At 46.7% G+C, this 19847-nt stretch overlaps 2 protein-coding genes across 3 annotated transcripts; both read left to right on the top strand.

Moving 5' to 3' along the window:
- Positions 1 to 6304: 6304 nt before the first annotated feature.
- On the top strand, positions 6305 to 14355 carry LOC127341736 (SCAR-like protein 2). 2 transcript variants are annotated; one of them, XM_051367666.2, is made up of 10 exons: positions 6305 to 6821; positions 7899 to 8062; positions 8528 to 8651; positions 8714 to 8846; positions 9425 to 9528; positions 9660 to 12612; positions 12696 to 12788; positions 13547 to 13651; positions 13791 to 13898; positions 13978 to 14355. In XM_051367666.2, exons 1-10 carry the CDS (start codon positions 6613 to 6615, stop codon positions 14023 to 14025), a joined length of 4041 nt encoding a protein of 1346 aa, XP_051223626.1. In that variant the 5' UTR covers positions 6305 to 6612; the 3' UTR covers positions 14026 to 14355. The 2 variants fall into 2 exon arrangements, with proteins under 2 accessions (XP_051223626.1, XP_051223625.1); XM_051367665.2 differs by having other exon boundaries at positions 9657 to 12612.
- Positions 14356 to 15282: 927 nt separating this feature from the next.
- On the top strand, positions 15283 to 19307 carry LOC127341737 (phosphoenolpyruvate carboxylase 1). Its single transcript, XM_051367667.2, has 8 exons — positions 15283 to 15718; positions 15799 to 16199; positions 16351 to 16435; positions 16549 to 16875; positions 16973 to 17063; positions 17152 to 17306; positions 17412 to 18794; positions 18893 to 19307. Exons 1-8 carry the CDS (start codon positions 15434 to 15436, stop codon positions 19181 to 19183), a joined length of 3018 nt encoding a protein of 1005 aa, XP_051223627.1. The 5' UTR covers positions 15283 to 15433; the 3' UTR covers positions 19184 to 19307.
- The last annotated feature ends 540 nt before the right edge of the window (positions 19308 to 19847 follow it).

Genomic DNA, 19847 nt, shown 5'->3' with positions numbered 1-19847 from the left:
AAACCTACAAGAATTTGGAGAGCTGGTATTTTCCTGAACCCTTTATGGTGGAGAAAAGGAGCTTATTGCTTGGAGAATAATATTTTGTGACATTTGGATAGGAGGCAGGTCTAATGTCGCAATGTCGATTTTCAGGTTCATGATTTGTTACCCTTTACACAATCAAGTACATGTTTCATACGTTAGATCGTATTTTACTGAATTTTGTAAATTCCTGATATGTGGTATATTTATTCGCCTGTTAGGTTTCTAGATTATTGCCCCTGCCCATCTGCAGTTTGCTTACCGGCGATGGACCATTATTAACCAGATAGGTTTTCCAATTGGCTTATTGACATGAGGTTGTTTCTTTCATTTGAGTACAAAAGCAGCTCTGATAAACAGAGAGCATCATGTGCGCTCCACTTTTTGTAGATGTATCCATGTGCAACCCTCTGTCATAGTGTCATGACAAGATTCTCACTATCATTGCTCATTTCACCGATATGTGTGGATACTTATTTTTACATTTGGAGGGACCCTTGCATATTGTTCATCTGGTTCTAAGTTAGCCTGTTTGATGCTTAACTGTGTCTTCTATGTATTACCATTTAGCAATAGTAATATGGAGTAGCATCTATTGGTAGGTTTTCCATCCTCTTGATTACAGAACCAGAAACATGGAGCTGTAAACTATGTTCATTGATTTTTTTTCCCGGTATTGGGACCAGCTTAAGCCTTTCTTCATGTTTGTAATATTTTGCCTTAAGACTTTCACAGTTGTAGGCTTTTTTTATATTTTGCCCATGGTGTTGTTTGGGACTTTGGGTGCCCAGAGCAGCTCGTTCACTTGAGCCTTGCATAATAGTGTGTATTATGGCAGATGCTAATTAAGCAAATGTGTTGTATCTATCTATTTTTTTTTTTTGAGTTTGCACTTTATCAAGTTCCACGGGTTACACATGCCTTGATAATAGAACACCAAATGCCCAGGTTTGTCTGCAATTTTATTTGAACACAAGTTGATGCCTTTATTTCTCTCTTGCTTTTTTATTTGCACGGACTCAAACTGAATCTCCCTGGGTGCTTGGACTGATGTTTAGATAATTAAGTTGAACAAATTTTCGAGTCCAAATCTGTTAGCTGCTGCAGTACGTTGCATGTCTTTCTGAATCAATTTAGTGTGACACTCTGCGTGTTTATTAGTCATTAACTAACAACTAATCGTGGATCCTTGCTATATTAGTATGGCTACTGATGCCCCCACATGATTTATGTTTGTTCCTGTATATGTGCTCAAATTAATTTAGTGTGATGTCTTGATTTTCTATATAAAAAGAAGTTTCTTCATTGGGCTGTATAAGAAAGGGTAGTCCTGCCAGAACTAATTATTTCAAACCACCTACAGTTTCTTCTAGATGGCAAGTCACTACAGCATGAGCTATCATCCCTGTCCTCAGGCGTTGTGCGGCCGACCATACTTGGTACGAGAGGCTACGCCGTGTCATAGTGCTACTCCAGCCCACACGACCTCCACTCCGCAATCAAACTCAGTCGCAACATCACTGATGCCTCCTTCACATCACTGAAGGTACCACATTATTTTCATCTAGGGCATGGCATGGACATAAACAAAGAAAGGATCTGATATCGTCATGCGGTATTTTGTATACTTGATATGAATCATTTCTAGCAGGCGGTGCTACGACATCGGTAGAGGCAGCTGATACAGAGAACATGACAAAATGCAGCATTGGGTAAGCCCTCGCTGCAACCACCTGGGATTCCTCTCTCTGTTACAACTTTCAATTTCTTAATCCAGGTCAAGAATCATCTTTCTTTAACCAGGTCAAATAGATGGTAAACTCTGTTTTTCCCCATTTAAACCTTAGCGCTAGACAAGTTGCATTAGAGCCATACTGAAATCTGTGAGAAGATTTTTTTTCTACCGTGTTCACATATCAACAGCTGAAGAAAGTATAAGCGATTTGGGCTTCCATCATTTTTTCTTATTATTAAGCTTCTTTGCATTGAAAAAAAAGCTTAATTTTACTTTTGTCAACTGTTGTTTCAGTATTCCTAGCATGGATTTCACTTCACGTGGTTGTGTCCTGATATAATGAATTATGGCCTTGAAGACAAGGGACCCTTCATCTGTTGGCATTTGATTTATTCTCTATGATTTTTAATTAGGAAAGGAAGGTGCCGGGTTTCACTCAAAAGTCCAGGCAGGGTTTCACTCAATTGATCGTTCCATTGGGAAAATATGAAAAATTTCTTGGATTTAGTACAGATTAAACTTTCATTTTGCCTATATTGTTCTTCCATATTAGGAACTAAATTGGCAATTCGTGTATTTCTTTTGCCTGCTAATTGTTTGATATGCAAGTTAATTGAGCACAAAGATCTTGGTGGTCGCTAACTTAATTTATGCATAACATATCCTTCTGTTTATGCCTACACGGTTGACTTTGATGGTTTGCTAAATTATGTACACTAATTTTTGTGGCTAATAAGATGATTGTTTTATTTTTAGCATTGGATGGGTCACAACGCGCCCATGACTATGTTGTGCAGATGGATGTGAAAGAGGAGAAGCAGCTGGCCGCCGCCGCGGAAGTTGTGTTGTGGCGCCTAAGCCGTGTAGATTGACAACAATGAGAAGTATATCCATCGCTCCGATCAGTGCTGGGAACAGAAGCTGAAGAGCTTTTGTCCAGTACCAAGGTATCAAAGCCTCCTTCCACTTGCTTCAGTCATCGTCCCTCAATCCCTTCATTTTTGTATAGAATGTTTCCAACTCCACCTCACCTGGGCGTTACTCTCAGCCCTAATAAGTGTATGCAAGGAAGGGGGTGTAGAATTAGTGGTTTAGTTTCCGCTGGTTCAGTCCTTAGTGGGGTTCAAAAATGGCTGGAGAAATTTCCCTGTTTCATTTTACTGTACATTGCCACATGCTGAAAAACATATACGGAGGTGCACCGCAAAGCATTACTGACATATAAATAATCTACAAATAAGAGGTACTCAGGTAGAAAGGAACTGGGACTAATAAACAAATTACTATCTCTTTCTTACAATATTCTTCCATACGAAAGTTTTTACATTCCAACAAAATTAAGTAGAGCAAATGATCCTCAAGACTCGCAGAGTAGTTTAGAGGTAGACTTGCATTTTCCGTCTTTTATGCATTTCAGATGTATCCAGGTTCTAATCTTCTTTGATTTTTTTTAAATCCCTTCAGGTCTTCAATATAATTCATTCGTACAATTCTGGACTCTTCTCAAGCTACACGGATGCTATATTGAGAAAAACGGTTTGTGAATAATTTTGGACGAGTTTGGAGTGCTCTGAACAATTGCTGCCCCACGCGTCAGTGCTTGCCTCACCCCTCTACGTCTTGAGCGGTTGGATAAGAGAAGTCTACGGGCAGACCATATTTCTCCTTTCTTCCTCGCAATCCTCTCCGCTCTCTCCCTGTTCCTTATTCCCTGACCCTTTCTCTCCCTCTAGATGAAACTTATAGGCATTTCTGCCTACATCAAAGTTGTGTACTTTAATTTGCAGATGCATACAATATTTTTGTTTTTGCATGCATGTTGGGATGCGAAAGAGCTCCAACACATGTTTCCCAAACAACTTAATTATCACCTTCCTTACAATTCAATTCCTAGCAAATTTTACCCTTGGTTGTTTCCTTGAATCACTTCTTTGGATGTTTAGATACATAATCTCATGTGAGAAGGAAAAAATGAATGTTAGAGTCGAACAGGCTTTGAGTGACAAGGATAACAAAATATCAGATTCTGTCAAATTGCTTCCAGTAAAATCTGAAAAATGCATTATCATATTGGCAGCTATTTTATCATTGCGAACATTGGCATGAGCTTCACGGGATCGTGCGCCAAGGCGCACATCTAAATCTAGTTAAGAATGGAAATGATAGGGTAGAGCCTGTCAGCTGGGAGGAGATCATAGTCATGACATTTTATCCATTTGCCATGGAATTAAATTCCATGCATGTGCTCGTAGCTAAAAACCGTGGACACGATGATTGAGGTGCAGTGCACCACCATCACCCACTCTACCACCATCATTACTAATACTAAGACTCAAGTACATTCAAAAGGCTACATACATGATACTTTAGCATGCATATCTTATAGACAGTTCGTTGAATAATTAAGCCTAGTCCAATTATAACTCAACACCACAAAGGTAGAAAAAAACAACTATAGATCATCTAGAGTACATGTTATCTACTAGCATTAGTACACATACTATAGTTTTTTCTGCTACAAAATGTAGAAACTGATGAATCCACCCGCCAAAGTTTTCTTCAAAAAAAAAAGAATTATTGTATGCATTGTCTCGTACTTAGCCATGTACACAACTCTATACTACCCTCGGTTCCAAAAAAAAAGGCATTGGTTTATTTTTTGCGAAAAGGTCAACCAACATACTAATAATCATCAACGGTAGTACAAAGAAATCCAAAAGAAGTCAAAATTACAAATAGGTCGTGGAACCACCCAACGACAACTATGAGCACTGAAGCGAGCAGAAGTCGCGCTACCTCCTCGTCTCTCTATCACCGGAGTCAGCCGAACCTTGTCGTAGTAGACAGACGGGGAATCGTTGTGCTAAGGCATAAAGAGAACTAGCGCACTAGAGCAACAACCATGTCTAATGATGAGAACCGTAGATCGAAAGAGCCAGAGCAGAGACCGCACTATTGGAGTGAGGATTGGAAGGGAGGACCTTATTCTGACTTAGGATGTTGCCGTTCAGTTGTCTTACCGTTCCAAAGAAGACATAGAACTGCCCAAAAAAAAGAACAAAAACTATTGCCTGAAATTCTGCCGCACATCCAATGCCCCAAGGGCCGCTGAAGGTGGGACAGACTAGTGGCGTCACCCACGAGAGGCGCAAAAAAAATCTAGATCGCCCCGATTTCCGCCCTTCTCTCTCTCTCAGCCCCTATATGGACGTACCGGTTCATAAGTGGGCAGCATGTGATATGTGGTAGCCGCATTTTGTCATATTGTTTGTCCTAAGTAAAAAATACTTGAGATCTGAGCAAGTTTGCGGAATAATATTTCGATACCTACAACATCGGTTTAGTTCACTAAATTTTCGTGCTACTTAGATTTCATGTTGATGTCAACACATTTTTCAATAAATCCGGTTAAATTTAGATACATTTGACTAGGGATGAAACTAAAATTTTAACTGAAATGAAGGGTGTTGAATATAAATACACTGCCTAGTCTCTTTCCATCAGTTCGAACTTTTGGTTCAATTGGCTAGTGCAGCAATCTTTCATGATATCAGAGCCAAGAGGTCTCAAGTTCAAGACCCTGCTCACGCAGTTTTAAAAACAAAAGAAAAAAAGATTTTGCGGCCCACACCGAACCCACGCTAAGGACTAAAATAGCCTAGACGTGAGGGGGAGTGTTGAATATAAATACACTGCCTAGTCTCTTTCCATCAGTTCGAACTTTTGGTTCAATTGGCTAGTGCAGCAATCTTTCAGTGCCATCTAGTAGCCCCATGACCTGCGCGCCGCGAAGAGCCGGGAGAACTTGAGTCTTCCAGAACACGTGATTGTCGCGAGACAGTTTTTCCGTCGGAGGCGCTCCTAGGGCAGCCGCCAGATTGGCTGCAGCAGAGTATGAGGACGCCATCAGATGGTGTGTCGCTAGGGTTGTTTTGTTTGGGAGGGAGGGAGGGTTGTTGGCGGCGGCGACGGATGAAGGACGCGGCCGGGGTTGTTCGTGAGTTATCAGGCGGGCAATGAGCGCCGGCGTTGGTGTGGTTTTCGGTGGAGCAAGACGATCCAATCTAGACGGGAGGAACCTGCTCTGATACCATGTTGAACGGGGAGGAACCGATGCCTTGATCGAGGCTCGGGGTTCATGTTATATCGGTGTGGAATAGCCCCACACGCAGCATATACAAGGGGGTACAATACATGGGTAGAGACTCTCTATACCAGTATTATACGGATATCAATACATAGTTCAACAAAGGGAACCAAAAAAAAAAAAGTCGGCTCCTAGAGTCCTAGTGTTAGCAAGAAGCTCAAGATTGCTAGGCACACACTCACATTTTTAACACCGAGCAGCAGGCATGAGATCACATTTGACGTGACCGCGCCGCAAGCACAGAACGCATGTCCCAACCCCCGTCCACAGAGAAACGAGAAGGCAGTGAAAACCTGGAAGCACGGCCAGAAGTAGCAACCACCGCCGACCCCGACCTAGCATCACACAACATAGTCCTCGGCAGCGCCTACCCGACGGACGGCACGCCACTTGCCCACCCGCACCCCTCGTGCCGAGCTGCGCTGCGCTGCTCTTTCCCACCGTCCCTTTCGCCCCGCACCCTGTCGGAGACCGACGCTCCTCCCATCCCCGCCACCCAACGTCGCCTCCACTCCTCCTCCTCCTCGCCAGCCACCGCGGCCGCGCGCGCCCTCTTCCGTGCGGAGGCGGCAACCCAACCCAACCCAACCCAACCCAAAGGCGGCGCCACCTGCTCCCCTCCCACCGCAAAAGTAGCCGTTGCCGTTGCGCCGTCGCATTTACACCGGGGCGGCGGCGTGCCCATGACCGCGCCTCGCCGCTGAGGATGCCGCTCGTCAGGTTCGAGCTGCGGAATGAGGTCGGCCTCGGCGACCCCGCCCTCTACGGCGCCGCCGCCGCCGCCAACGCCGCGGGAGCTGGGAAGAGAGGCGGCACCGGCGTCGGCGGCGGGGAGGCGGACCCCAAGGCGCTGCTCGAGGGCGTCGCCGTCGCGGGACTCGTCGGGATCCTGCGCCAGCTCGGAGATCTCGCTGAGTAAGCCCGCTGCTGCCTCGCGGTCTGATTTCGGTTCAGTTATTTCTGCTGTGCGTCTCTCGATTCGGCAAGTGCGTGTGTTCGTTCCGGTCAGGCTGGGATCTGGCAGGCGCGCTCCTTGTGTGCGCTGATTTTGGGGGGCAGCAGCTGCGGCGGCTGGGGAAGTGTTTTTCTGGGCGCTGCTTCGTTAAGCTGAAGTGCTTGTGCTTGAGATTGGGGGTGATTCGAAGGAACCGGGATCTGGCGCTGAGGTGGTTGTATTCGATTACTCGAGATCGAGTGCCAGGTTCTAAGAATTGCGTACTGGTTATACACAAAGTGCAGCGCCTGGCGGGAATGGGGAATGTCATTTTAGGCGCTGAGGTGGTTCTATTTGATGACTCCAGATTGAGTGCCCGGTTCGACAAATTATGGAAGGGTTCCCGGCTTCCCGCGTGCCGGTCATCAACAACAGAGTGAAGCCTGCTTGGCAGGAATAGGAATAGGAGATGTCGGTTTAGGCCCAGGCTGCATTTGCGCTTATTTTACGAGTTTGCACCAGGATTAGAACAGGTAGTCCCAACTTGTGTGTTTCCAAATCGCTACGATTTAGGTGGTTTTTGTCTGCATTTTCGAGGCATGCTTTGCTGAATTGGTAGGAGCTGTTGACGTATTCTAGCATGAGTTTACGGTGTGGACAATAATTCCTTTATTTTCTCTTTGATATAGCCTGTGTTTCTTGGAAGTCCCCATTTTAAATGGCGTAGCGGGGGTGCATTCACACGTATACGTTGTTCAATGCTCGGGCTGCACAAGTCTTTGCTAATTCTGGTGCAACTGTTTCTATGGCTGCTAACAGCTCCTACTGTTCGATGATCGAAAACTGTCGCCATTCTTAGGAAATTTTATTTTGGTTATTAATGGTTTTGTCGTTTTATCAGTTTTTACCGCTCTATTGTTTTGTGACAATAGGAGGTAGAATTGATTTGCTAGCTTTTCACTTGACTTCATGAATGTTACAAGTCCAATAATGGCCGTCTTGACTTAAATTGGCTACATGTAGTTCACTATGCCTGATACATACTTTGGTAATTCCAGATTTGCGGCGGATGTTTTCCACGACCTACACGAGCAAGTTATAACCACATCTGCTCGGGGGCGTAAGGTGCTGACTCGAGTACAGAACATTGAAGCCGCACTTCCATCTCTTGAAAAAGCTGTGAAGAACCAGAAGAGCCATATACATTTTGCCTATGTAGCAGGTAGTTACTTCATAATTGCATTATTAGTAGAAAAGAACAAGCTAAGAGTTCTTGTGCACATTTTTAGTCGTCAATAGTCATTCTGCCCATTTAGTTGACACTAATTTGTCCACCACTAATTCATCACAATGGATTGATACTAATGGTGTGGATGAAAATCAGACTAATATGAATATTACCAATGGCAACCTGAAATCAAGTCAAACTTATACAGAAAAAAAATCCCAACTGGTTGAAGTTGGTATCACTAAATTAGTACAAACCTTTTTGGGTAATAAGTTGATCTGTCCATAATGTGAGAGCAGCCCTGGTTGGTGGTAATGAATGATGAACCTAGCTTTTGCTTTACCCTCTACTAAATTCACACGGTACAAAACTGCCCATTTCTATTTCAGTCTCATATCAGATGTCTCTTAACCATAACCAACATCATGCACCTTTACTTATTTCGCTAGCTAAATGCAGGCTCTGACTGGCACACTCAACTTCAAAATGAGAAAAATCACCTGCTATCCAGTGATCTGCCTCGTTTTATGATGGATTCCTATGAAGAATGTCGAGACCCACCACGACTTTACCTTCTCGACAAGTAAGGATGATTGTTTTTCCTTATGCAAGCACCTTTCAGTATCTAACATGATTTATTTTCAGATTTGATAATTCTGGTGCTGGGGCTTGTTTGAGACGATATTCTGATCCATCGTACTTCAAGAAATCATGGGATGTGATGAGAGCAGACAAGACTGCAAATCTCCAAAATGAAAGCAGATCTCAGAAAATCAAGGTTTTACTACTTATTTTCTGCTCAGCTATATTAGTCTAAACACAGGCACAACTGACATAAAACCTATCTACCTGTGGTGTTGCTGCTCCAGTCTACTCTGTAAGCAAACATGTCAACAGAATAACTATTGTGTACTAATCTAAAATAAATTATTACAGACTACTGCTATTTAATCCACGTCAAGTTCAGTTAGAAGTTTGAATATTATTACTGTGAGCTATATGTATTTGCTTTCTTTGAAGTGTCATTACAAGAAGTGACTACAGTGTCACCAAGTTGTATCGTTATGATAAATTTTCTGGTAGAAGCAAGAGCTCCCGGTTCCAGTAAAATGTCAAGAAGAATTAGATATGCACTTGTTTAAAATATTTTGTGGGACGCCTTTCATGTTGTCATTTTAGTTCCATAGAAGTTAAGCCTATTGGAAAATCTTTATGAATTGCTAAATGCATTGCTGAGCTGCCATGCTTCATCGCTTCTGTTATGGAACAGTTTTGGCTAGTTGGTGTTAGTTTTGGCAGATGTAATTATTTTTTGTTGGTAACTCTATGCTGAAAGACTCGGTTGAATTTGGACAGAGAAAAGGATCACGCCTGAAAGAACCATATCCTGGGCAAGCCACATCTAGGCATAGGAACGGTGAATTGCAGCGAGCACTCACTTCTGTTCAATTTACCAGCAGGTTTTACACACAAATCCCAAACTCAAAGATACATGAATTGCAGTATTATTTTCCTCCTCCATTACTTTGTTATGCTCGTGTGTTGGAAAATATATCTAGAATTTCATTCTTACTATTCTTATTGCCAGCAGGCAGTGTGCATCTCCCAGCACTGATGGCAGGAGCTTTTCAGAGCATAGATCTACATCTGATGCAAGATCCAACCCTGAGAATATAAGCAGATCTTCTTCGTTTAGTTCTAAGGCACGACTGAGTTTTGCTGAACAAGCTTCAGAAGCAAAGCCTTCTAATAATGATCATGACAGGCTGTCAAACAATGGCCGTGACAAGCTGTCAAATATTCATCTGCACAAGCTTAGTGATGCATCTTCCTCCATCCTGCTTAACGGGACCAGGGCAGATGATCTGGGTGATGATCCGAAGCAAGATTCCATGTCAGATGAGATGGTTGCTAGGTCACCTTCTGTTGAATGGCATGAAAAGACTGCAATTGTCATGACTACAAGTTCTGTCTACTGTGATGATGTTGTGATGGATAGGGCTGAAAATCCTGAAACTGAACATATTAAGCCTGTGCGGCGAGAAGTTGATCATAGGGAGATGGAAACTTTGGAGCAGCAAGGGGCCTTACTTCAGAAGGCAAAACTGTTATTACTGTCATCAGGCTTGAACCACCATGATGAAGTCCCCAGTGAAACAGACAACTACATGGATGCACTTAATACACTTGAATCTGAGACAGAGACTGAAGTTGAATCTGCAACTAAAAAACGAGGGAAGCCGGTACAATCTTCCAATGCTCATGCACCTCAAATGGAGTCAGTTGACAGTATTGTTTCACAACTTCCTGTTTCTTCTCCTGCTGAATTTCCTAATACATGTAGAGATTCCAGAATGTCCCATATGCTTGAAAGAACTGCTGAGTTTCCCAGTTTGTCAAGTGCAGATGGTCCGGGTATTTCACAGCATGCATTCTCAGGTTATACAGATATACATCCTAATGAATGGTCATCTGTTGCCACTATCGCCGAGAATAATGCAGAGGATGCTGTTGGAGGTCCTCATCCTCCTGAGATTTCAGAACCGGCTCCGCGAGCATGTACAGCTACACTACCCAATCAAAGATCCCCTGATGCAAAGGAAATTCCTGAGAGTAAGGCAGAAGTTGCCCCCAGAGATTCTCCTGAGATGTCAAAACCAGGACTGTCAACCTATGCAGTTACTCCTCCCAATAAAGCATCTGTTGTCAATAAAATCCTTGAGAGTAATGCAGAAGATGCATTGGAAGATAGTTCTGTTGAAGGCACTAGCTGTCTTGTACCCCAACCTACCATTTCCTTCACTCCGACTTGTGATGCATCTGCTGCTAAAATCTCACCTGGTGATAGTGCTGGTAACTCGTTTGTTATTTCAGAAAGAAGTCCTCAGGATTATATGGGGGAGAATCATGAGGAATTTGGTGGTTTTGGCATGGCTAAAGTGTCTAATTCACAGACCATGCCTCTGAACGAGTCATCAGAGAATGGGTGTGCAACCCAGCAGCTTCCAGCAAATGCTCCTACCAGTTCTGTTGAAGTACCTTCCGTCAAGCTTTGGACAAATGCTGGGCTCTTTGGACTTGAACCATCCAAACCTCCAGTATTTGGTGGCCAAGATGGTCCAAGGGAGGTTACCGCTAACCAAAACAACTCAACGACTATTGAATCAGCCATAAGAACACCTGATACAGTTTCTAGTCAAACGAATCGGCCCTCAGAGTGTTCTGCATATTTTGAGCAGAGTGTGCACAATAATATGAATGGCAAGCAGACTTCAATAAGCGAGCTTCTAGAATCTGAAGATATTGCTGAAAATGGTTCTGAAACATACTCTGCCACTGACATGGCTGGAAGGAATAATTTGCATGTGGTGTCCGCATCAAGCTTTTCAAGCATTGCACAGAGATTCCTTGCTAATACACTTCAGAGGAGAACTCCCAAATATAGTGATCTTCCTATGTCATCTGGGAAGGTGAACACTGATGCAAATGGAAGCTATGAAGCTACTGTAAATTCCACTGTCACACCAAAGGAAACAGTATTCGAGGCATCTCAACTTGACAAGAAAACAGAAAATGGCATGGATGGACTGTCCAAATCGTCAACATTCTCTAGTTGCCATTACTCTGAGAAATCATCTCCACCACTTGAGCATATGAAAATATCTTTTCACCCCATGAGTGCATTTGAAATGTCAAAATTGAACCTAGATTTCTCGGATAGCAATCTTCATGATACTGCTGATGATATGATCTTACCGACATTTCAGTTACTTCCAGAGTGTTCTGTTCCACAGCCTGGTAGTGGTTCCGAATCAGAAGATGATACCTTTGGTAGATCTTATAGTTATTCTTCATATGATGATCTCAGTCCACGGTTATATTCAAACTCCGAGTTGTGGGATCAAGAAGATGAAATTGGATTGGAGGATCATGAGCTGCATAATGATTCAAATCAGATAGGATCCTCCACAGCACCCATCTCTAGCTACATGGGATTTGAGCAAATGAACTTATCTGGTGAGAAGTCCGCTATTTCATTTTCAGATACTGGGGATCATAATGGACTTGGCACTTTAGAATCCCATCCTGCTGGAGAACTTCCTAACTTTGACACTTTGATGTCCACAAACAATCATCAAAATGGATTTGAGCAAATGAACTTATCTGGTGAGAAGTCCACTAATTCACTTTCAGATATTGGAGATCATAATGGACTCGGCACTTTAGAATCCCATCCTACTGGAGAACTTCCTAACTTTGACACTTTGATATCCACAAACAATCATCAACATGGAGATACTCTCATTCCAGATAATCCAGTCAATTTATCACCAGATCAAGATCAGATGCCGCCGCCACCTCCTCTTCCCCCAATGCAGTGGAGGACGATGAGACAAACAACTTCTCTAGAAGAAGAAAGAGACTTTACAGCTAAAAACATGCTTAAGAATGCCTCGAGTCTACTGCCTGTACACACTCCAGTGCAGGAAGAACATCTTCCACCTGATGTAGCACCAGATCCACAAGGAAATGATAAGGAAGTGGTAAGACTCACCCTTGTTTGAATATCTTGGTATCAGTTCTTTTATCTCTTGCTGATGAAATTATATGAACTCCGTGCATGCAGATCAATCAGAAAGTCGATGCGGTAAAAGAAATTAGTCATCTTTCTAATATCTTCGAGATCAAATCAAGCTTGCTTCAGCAAATCAGGGATAAGGTATGAATGCTTTTTTTTTCTTATTTAGAAAATGCTCAGTTATTATTATGATCATAGTCTTGCTACTTCTACCAATATGGCAAAAATTAGTTCAAAGGACAAGAATGGACAGTGGAGAACTCACTTTTCCTCTTCCCCAGCGTTGAAATTTAAAATAGGTCTTTGGATAAATAATTTGATATTTTTATCAATACAACTGACGAGCTGGCTAAATATGTTAAAAGTGCAATGCTCATGTGTGTGATTGGTGTAATTAGACCCAATAAGATCAAATTATGGATACGGCACTGCGGGAGAGTTAAGCATTTATGTTCAGAGAATGAATGCCTTTGTTCTATGGTTAAAACTCGTTAGGCATGGAAATACTGATTTTTTATAGCCTATACTGTAGATATTTTTTCCTTCTTTGAGCATCTCAGCCATAAGCTTATACACACTTTTCCCACCATCGGTACAAAATTTGCTCTATTGCTATGGGTAATGACAAATTTGGACCCTCCGCTACTGCGTCATGGATATAAAATGTTGAATGGCCCCATAGTGCTGTTGAATACTTGGTAGTCTCGGTATAGCAAATTTTTTTTTTTGTCTCAGTATATCTAACATGTTTCTAGCCTTACCTTTTGCCAACTAACAAGTAATATTTCTAGTAAAGATTCGTTGATTCTTGAACTTGAAAGATCTTTTCCTAGTTTGTAGCATTTGATTGTGGGTGGCGATACTGATGTTTCTCCCACTTTACCTAACAACTATTGCAGCCAGATCTGCAGAAGCTGAATGGGCATCAAAAATCAAAAGCATTAGTCAGTGATGTTAACAGTTTGGACGAAAGGGAGGAGTTGCTTCAGCAAATCAGGAGCAAGGTATGTCAAATAGATGAACTGCTGTATTTGCATACCACAACCCTTTAAGCCCTTGCTTCGGGATTTGTTGATTCTCTGCACTCGAGACGGTGCCACGAAAGTACCTCACTAGTTCGTTAAATTGTTTGTACAAATGCAGACATTCAACTTAAGACGAATAAATGAATCTAAGACAAGCACCTCATCCCAGTCCACCGCCAATTCCAACGTTGTAGCAATTTTGGAGAAAGCAAATGCAATCCGACAGGTATGTATCATCTTAATTTTTCATCATGTTAGATTTTGGGCTATTACTTGTGCCCCCCTGATTACTTGCATGTCATCAGGCTGTGGCCAGCGATGGAGGTGATGATGATAGCTGGAGTGATGTATGAGCACTCTACTGGGAATGCATATGACAAACGTTTCCTGTATATGCAAGTAGTACAAGATGAAGAGCGAAAATGTGAATAACACCTTTTCTTCATTGTAATTATATTTTGCAGGTCTGTTTTTTTAACCTTTTTTAGTTTGTGGTAGTGTATCGTAGGTTCCTGTGATTGTGAAAATGTTAAATCATATTCACATCATGTAAATTTTATCTTATTATTTATTAATGGTAGTGAGATCAACTGATAAAAATAAGTATGTTAAGCTATCTTTTCTAGCATTGTACTAAAAATTGTCTGTTTGCAATGTTAATAAGATGAGGGTTGGCAAAGGCAGTTATTCTAGAGCAAGAAGTCTCATTTGCATTATCATGTTAACTCTCTTCGTACTCTGTATTTGAGTAGCAGAATGTAAACCAGGATATGCTATTGATTTTCTTCATCTTGTGCCTGTGTCTTCTGCAAGCAGTCATTCCTGCTTTCCTTAGTGAATACTCCATGTAAGAGGAAGTACCATCTTTTATATCTTCTTATGCTGGTTGTTGATTTCATTTTCAGATCAAGTTGATACTTTCTTGTAGCAAAATTCTGTTTGTTGTAAGGGGTGTGCGACTGAATACACATCCCTGTTAAATGTCATTTCATGTCTCAAAATGTTAGTTCATATGCAAAGAAGGTTGAGACTTGAGAGATGGTAATGATTATTTTCTGGTCCTCAGTTCAGTTTGGCCTGTGCCGAACTGGAGATGGTCGTTTCGACCTGATTTTGGAAAAAAAAATCTGAAGCAGCACAGTGTCATATTGCCTGTAGAATATTCTAAATTCTTGATACTGAGATGCCATTTTATTCTGATGCACATTGCCTTCCGATCCCGTTTGGTTGTTTCTAGCTTTTATCACATTGTTGCTGTCAATTGTGCACACTGTCACGGAGGAAGATTTCAGCAGCTTCCCCCATGTCTCTGTTGGTCCAGTGCACAACATTCCCACGAGAAACCACTCTTCAGCTCTTGAGCCATCTAAGCGTCGGCTCCCCAGAAGAAACAAAATCGAGGAGCCATATTTGGGCGCAGAAGAGATTTCAGCGGCCGACATAAACCTCACGGAGAAGGAGACGAAATGAGCAACACGCGGCAGAGCCGTAGACAAGTGAACAGCTACGGGAGTGGTACGGCCCGTGGTACCGGCGAAACGTCCGGCAAAAATATCGTATGGCGCGCAATGGGTTTAGCCACAGTGGAGAGTGGAGACTGGGGAGTGCTGTTAGTAGCCACCCAAATCCTCTTTCTCTTCACCCTTAAAACCCAGAGAAGAAAAATGGCGCGCGCGTCTCACAGCCCCGCCGTATCCCTGCTAGCAGCTAGCTGATACTTGCCGCGTAGAATCTGCACACGACGCGTGGGAGGTAGGCGCCATGATATCCCTCCACTCCGCCCCGCTGTTCACGCTCTTGATAAAGCTCGAGCCCGGCGGGAGGCGGCGGCTCGCGCTGCCGCAGTACGCCGTCCTCCGCCGGCCGACGGCGAGGAGCGTCCGCGCTGCGGCGGTGGCCGAGTCCGTCGGCGCCGAGCTCCGCCGGCTCGCGCGCGACAGAGTGGCCGGCGACGACGACGACCGGCTGCTCAACTACGAGACCCTCCTCGTCGACCGCTTCCTCGACATCCTGCAGGAGCTACACGGCAGCAACTTCAGACGAGTGGTAAGCACGCTGACAGAGCAGCACTTAATTCTCATTTCCATGTGTCCATAATCAATTAATGGATGGTGCTTGTTGTGCAGGCTGAGGAGTGCCTGAGGGTGTCCGGGGAGTACCAGCGTGACGGAGGCGACCAGGCGGCGAGGCTGGCCCAGCTGGGGGCGCTCTTCACCAGCCTCGACGTCGGCGACGCCATCACGCTCACCAGCTCCTTCTCCCACATGCTCAACCTGGCCAACCTCGCCGAGGAGGTCCAGATGGTGCGCCAGAAGAAGATGGAGGCCAGCCGCCGCGGCAGCTTCGCCGACGAGGGCTCCGCGCCCACCGAGTCCGACATCGACGAGACCATCCAGCGGCTCGTGCACGGGCTCGGCAAGACGCCCCGGGAGGTGTTCGACGCGCTCAGGACCCAGACCACCGACCTCGTCTTCACTGCGCACCCCACACAGTCCGTCAGGAGGTCGCTCCTCGAGAAGCACGCTAGGTAATTAACCATAGATTAATGGAAGTGTTTACTTTGCTGTTACTAGCTAGCAGCGCTACACGTAATTACATATGGTTACTGAGCAAACACTACTTCACTAAGTGACTGTTGTTCACTTCACTGACGTGTTATGTCCATGCTCTTGTTTCAGTATCAGGAGACACCTGACGCAGCTCTGCGTTGAGGACATGTCCGAGAACGAGAAGCAGGAGATTGACGAGGCCCTGCAGAGAGAGGTTCGTCTGATACCATCAAACAGTCTGATCATCTCAACGATCATCGCGTCGTGTGTCACTAGTAGGAGGGATGATCAACTTGGCCGAAACTTGTCTGAACTTCTTCCATGCAGATTCTTGCGGCGTTCAGAACGGACGAGATCCGGCGGACGCCGCCGACGCCGCAGGACGAGATGCGGCTGGGGATGAGCTACTTCCACGACACCATCTGGAACGGCGTGCCCAAGTTCCTCCGCCGCGTCGACACGGCGCTCAAGAACATCGGCATCGACGAGCGTCTCCCCTACGACGTACCCCTCATCCAGTTCTCCTCGTGGATGGGCGGCGACCGCGACGGGAACCCCAGGGTCACCCCCGAGGTCACCAGGGACGTCTGCCTGCTCGCCAGGATGATGGCCGCAAACATGTACTTCTCCAAGATGGGCAGTCTCATGTTCGAGGTGCCACACTGAACCTTTCAAACTCGCGCAAGAGTCAGTTCTGTAATGGTTTCAGTTTCTAACGGCGCCTTGCATCTGTTTGTTTGCTTGCTTGAAGCTTTCTATGTGGCGCTGCAACGACGAGCTCCGGGCACACGCAGACGAGCTGCACCGGCTGTCCTCCAGGAAGTACGCCAAATACTACATCGGTATGTTGTTGCAGAGAAACTCTTCCTCTGAAGCTTGTGTCTGAAACTCTGAAGAAGCAAAACATTTCATATCCTCGATTTGCTGCAGAGTTTTGGAAGCAGATTTCTCCGCGGGAGCCATACCGCATCATACTCGGGGATGTGAGGGACAAGCTCTACAACACGTGCGAGCGTGCTCGAGAGATCTTGTCCCATGGAGAATCAAGCATCCCAGAAGATCATACCTACAGAAGTGTCGAGGAGGTACCTAATTGTTTCGAATGCAATCGATCTGAGTTGAAATCAAGTGGCAGTACTGTACATTTGAATTGATGGAGCCTATCTATGTCCACCTTAATTTTGTTGCAGTTCTTGGAGCCTCTTGAGCTGTGCTACCGATCGCTGTGCGACTGCGGCGACCAGCTGATCGCCGACGGCAGTCTGCTGGACTTCATGCGCCAGGTGGCCACCTTCGGCCTCTGCCTCGTCAAGCTGGACATCCGGCAGGAGTCGGAGCGCCACACCGACGCCGTGGACGCCATCACCACGCACCTCGGCATAGGCTCCTACCGGGACTGGCCTGAGGAGCAGCGCCAGGAGTGGCTCGTCTCAGAGCTCCAAGGCAACCGCCCGCTCTTTGGCCCTGACCTGCCCCAGTCCGACGAGGTCGCTGACTTGCTCGGCACGTTCCGGGTCATCGCTGAGCTCCCGGAAGACAGCTTCGGGGCTTACGTCATCTCCATGGCCACCGCGCCATCCGACGTTCTCGCCGTCGAGCTGCTGCAACGGGAGTGCGGCGTCAAGAAGCCCATGAGAGTCGTACCGCTCTTCGAGAAGCTGGCCGACCTCCAGCAGGCGCGCGCCACCATGGAGCTCCTGTTCTCCGTGGACTGGTACAAGGAGAGGATCAATGGCAAGCAGGAGATCATGATCGGATACTCGGACTCCGGCAAGGACGCCGGGCGTCTGTCGGCGGCGTGGCAGCTGTACAGGGCCCAGGAAGAGATCGTGGACGTGGCGGAGCGGCACGGCGTGAAGCTGACCATCTTCCACGGCCGGGGCGGCACCGTGGGCCGCGGCGGCGGGCCGAGCCACCTCGCCATCCTGTCGCAGCCGCCCAACACCGTCAACGGCTCGCTCCGTGTGACCGTCCAGGGTGAGGTGATCGAGAAGGCGTTCGGCGAGGAGAACCTCTGCTTCCGCACGCTGCAGAGGTTCACGGCGGCGACGCTAGAGCATGGCATGAACCCGCCGGTGTCGCCCAAGCCCGAGTGGCGCGCGTTGCTCGACGACATGGCCACCGTGGCCACCGAGGAGTACCGGTCCATCGTGTTCCAGGAGCCGCGCTTCGTGGAGTACTTCCGCTCGGCCACACCGGAGACGGAGTACGGGCGGATGAACATCGGCAGCCGGCCGTCGAAGCGGAAGGCGAGCGGCGGCATCGAGTCGCTCCGCGCCATCCCGTGGATCTTCGCGTGGACGCAGACGCGGTTCCACCTCCCCGTGTGGCTGGGCTTCGGCGCCGCGTTCCGGCACGCCATGGACACGCCCAGCGGCCTGGCCACGCTCCGGGAGATGTACGAAGAGTGGCCGTTCTTCCGCGTCACCATCGACCTCCTCGAGATGGTTTTCGCCAAGGGCGACCCCGGCATCGCCGCCCTCTACGACAAGCTCCTCGTGCCTGAAGACCTCTTGCCCTTCGGCGAGCAGCTCCGAGCCAACTACGCCGAGACACAGAGCCTCCTTCTTAAGGTAAGCAGATCACTGGCGTGGCCTAGAGCTGATTGCATCTCAGATGAAATCATGTCAGCTCACCATTGATGTGCATCTTGCGAACTTTGGCTGTGTAGGTTGCCGGGCACGAGGACCTGCTAGAGAGTGACCCGTTCCTGAGGCAGCGGCTCATGCTGCGGGACTCGTACATCACGGCGCTCAACGTGTGCCAGGCCTACACGCTCAAGAGGATCAGGGACGGCGAGTTCAGGCCGGCTACGCGGCCGCCTCTGTCCACGGAGCTGATCGAAGACACGGCCGAGAGCCTGGTGGAGCTCAACCCCAGTAGCGAGTACGACCCGGGCCTAGAGGACACGCTCATCCTCACCATGAAAGGAATCGCCGCCGGCATGCAGAACACGGGATGAATCTTTGATATATCTTTCTTTTTGGGGTGGACAGACAGATGAACTCTCTTCTCGTCTCACTGATTGATTTGGGAGGTTTTGTTCTACAAGATCGGTGAGAGTGTAGAGATATGTTTTTGTTTCCTGCGCTGGTAAGAGCAACTCTAACAGGAGCCCGTAAATGCCGCCAGAACTAAAAAATTTCGGCGGATTTATGGATTCGGGCCCATAGCGGTATAGAGTAGCGCCTGAATCGGCGGCCTGGCCTGAAAAACTTTCTCGGGACCCGAGAAAGTGAGGGCGCGGCACCTATTTAACCAGGTCGGGGAGGGGAGTTCGATTCCAAAACCCTACTCCCCTCCGCCGCATCCGCTCCGCTGTCGCGAAAAACCCTCGCACTCCCGCGAGGAATTTTGGCCGCTACGTCGCGCTCTCTGCTCTGCCGCGACATCCCCTCCGTTCCCAATGGCGCGCGCACCAAGATGCGGTAGGGGAGGCGGCCGAATCAGCGGCGGAGGCTCGCCGCCTTGTTCGCCGATTTTGCGCTCGGAGGCGGAGCGCGCGAAGTGGATGCGCTCCGAGGGAGCGCGCAAGCAGGCGATGCGTAGGGGGCCGCGAAGGTCGACACGCGATGGGGACGGGGAGGCCCTGTCCGGCGGCTCGTGTGGCCCGCCGCTTCCGCCGA

This window comes from Lolium perenne, chromosome 3 (assembly GCF_019359855.2).
Source record: "Lolium perenne isolate Kyuss_39 chromosome 3, Kyuss_2.0, whole genome shotgun sequence".
Taxonomy (NCBI): domain Eukaryota; kingdom Viridiplantae; phylum Streptophyta; class Magnoliopsida; order Poales; family Poaceae; genus Lolium; species Lolium perenne.
Note: the sequence above shows the minus strand (reverse complement) of the source record. Positions and strands in the feature narration are given on the sequence as shown.

Excerpts from the sequence above, each read along its gene's own strand:
- LOC127341736 (XM_051367665.2), top strand. The coding sequence starts at position 6,613 with ATGCCGCTCGTCAGGTTCGAGCTGCGGAATGAGGTCGGCCTCGGCGAC. Across the intron at positions 8,063-8,527 it reads ACATTTTGCCTATGTAGCAG|GCTCTGACTGGCACACTCAA; the intron begins GTAGTTACTTCA and ends AGCTAAATGCAG. Across the intron at positions 12,613-12,695 it reads AAGGAAATGATAAGGAAGTG|ATCAATCAGAAAGTCGATGC; the intron begins GTAAGACTCACC and ends CCGTGCATGCAG.
- LOC127341737 (XM_051367667.2), top strand. The coding sequence starts at position 15,434 with ATGATATCCCTCCACTCCGCCCCGCTGTTCACGCTCTTGATAAAGCTC. Across the intron at positions 16,436-16,548 it reads ACGAGGCCCTGCAGAGAGAG|ATTCTTGCGGCGTTCAGAAC; the intron begins GTTCGTCTGATA and ends TCTTCCATGCAG. Across the intron at positions 17,064-17,151 it reads GTACGCCAAATACTACATCG|AGTTTTGGAAGCAGATTTCT; the intron begins GTATGTTGTTGC and ends GATTTGCTGCAG.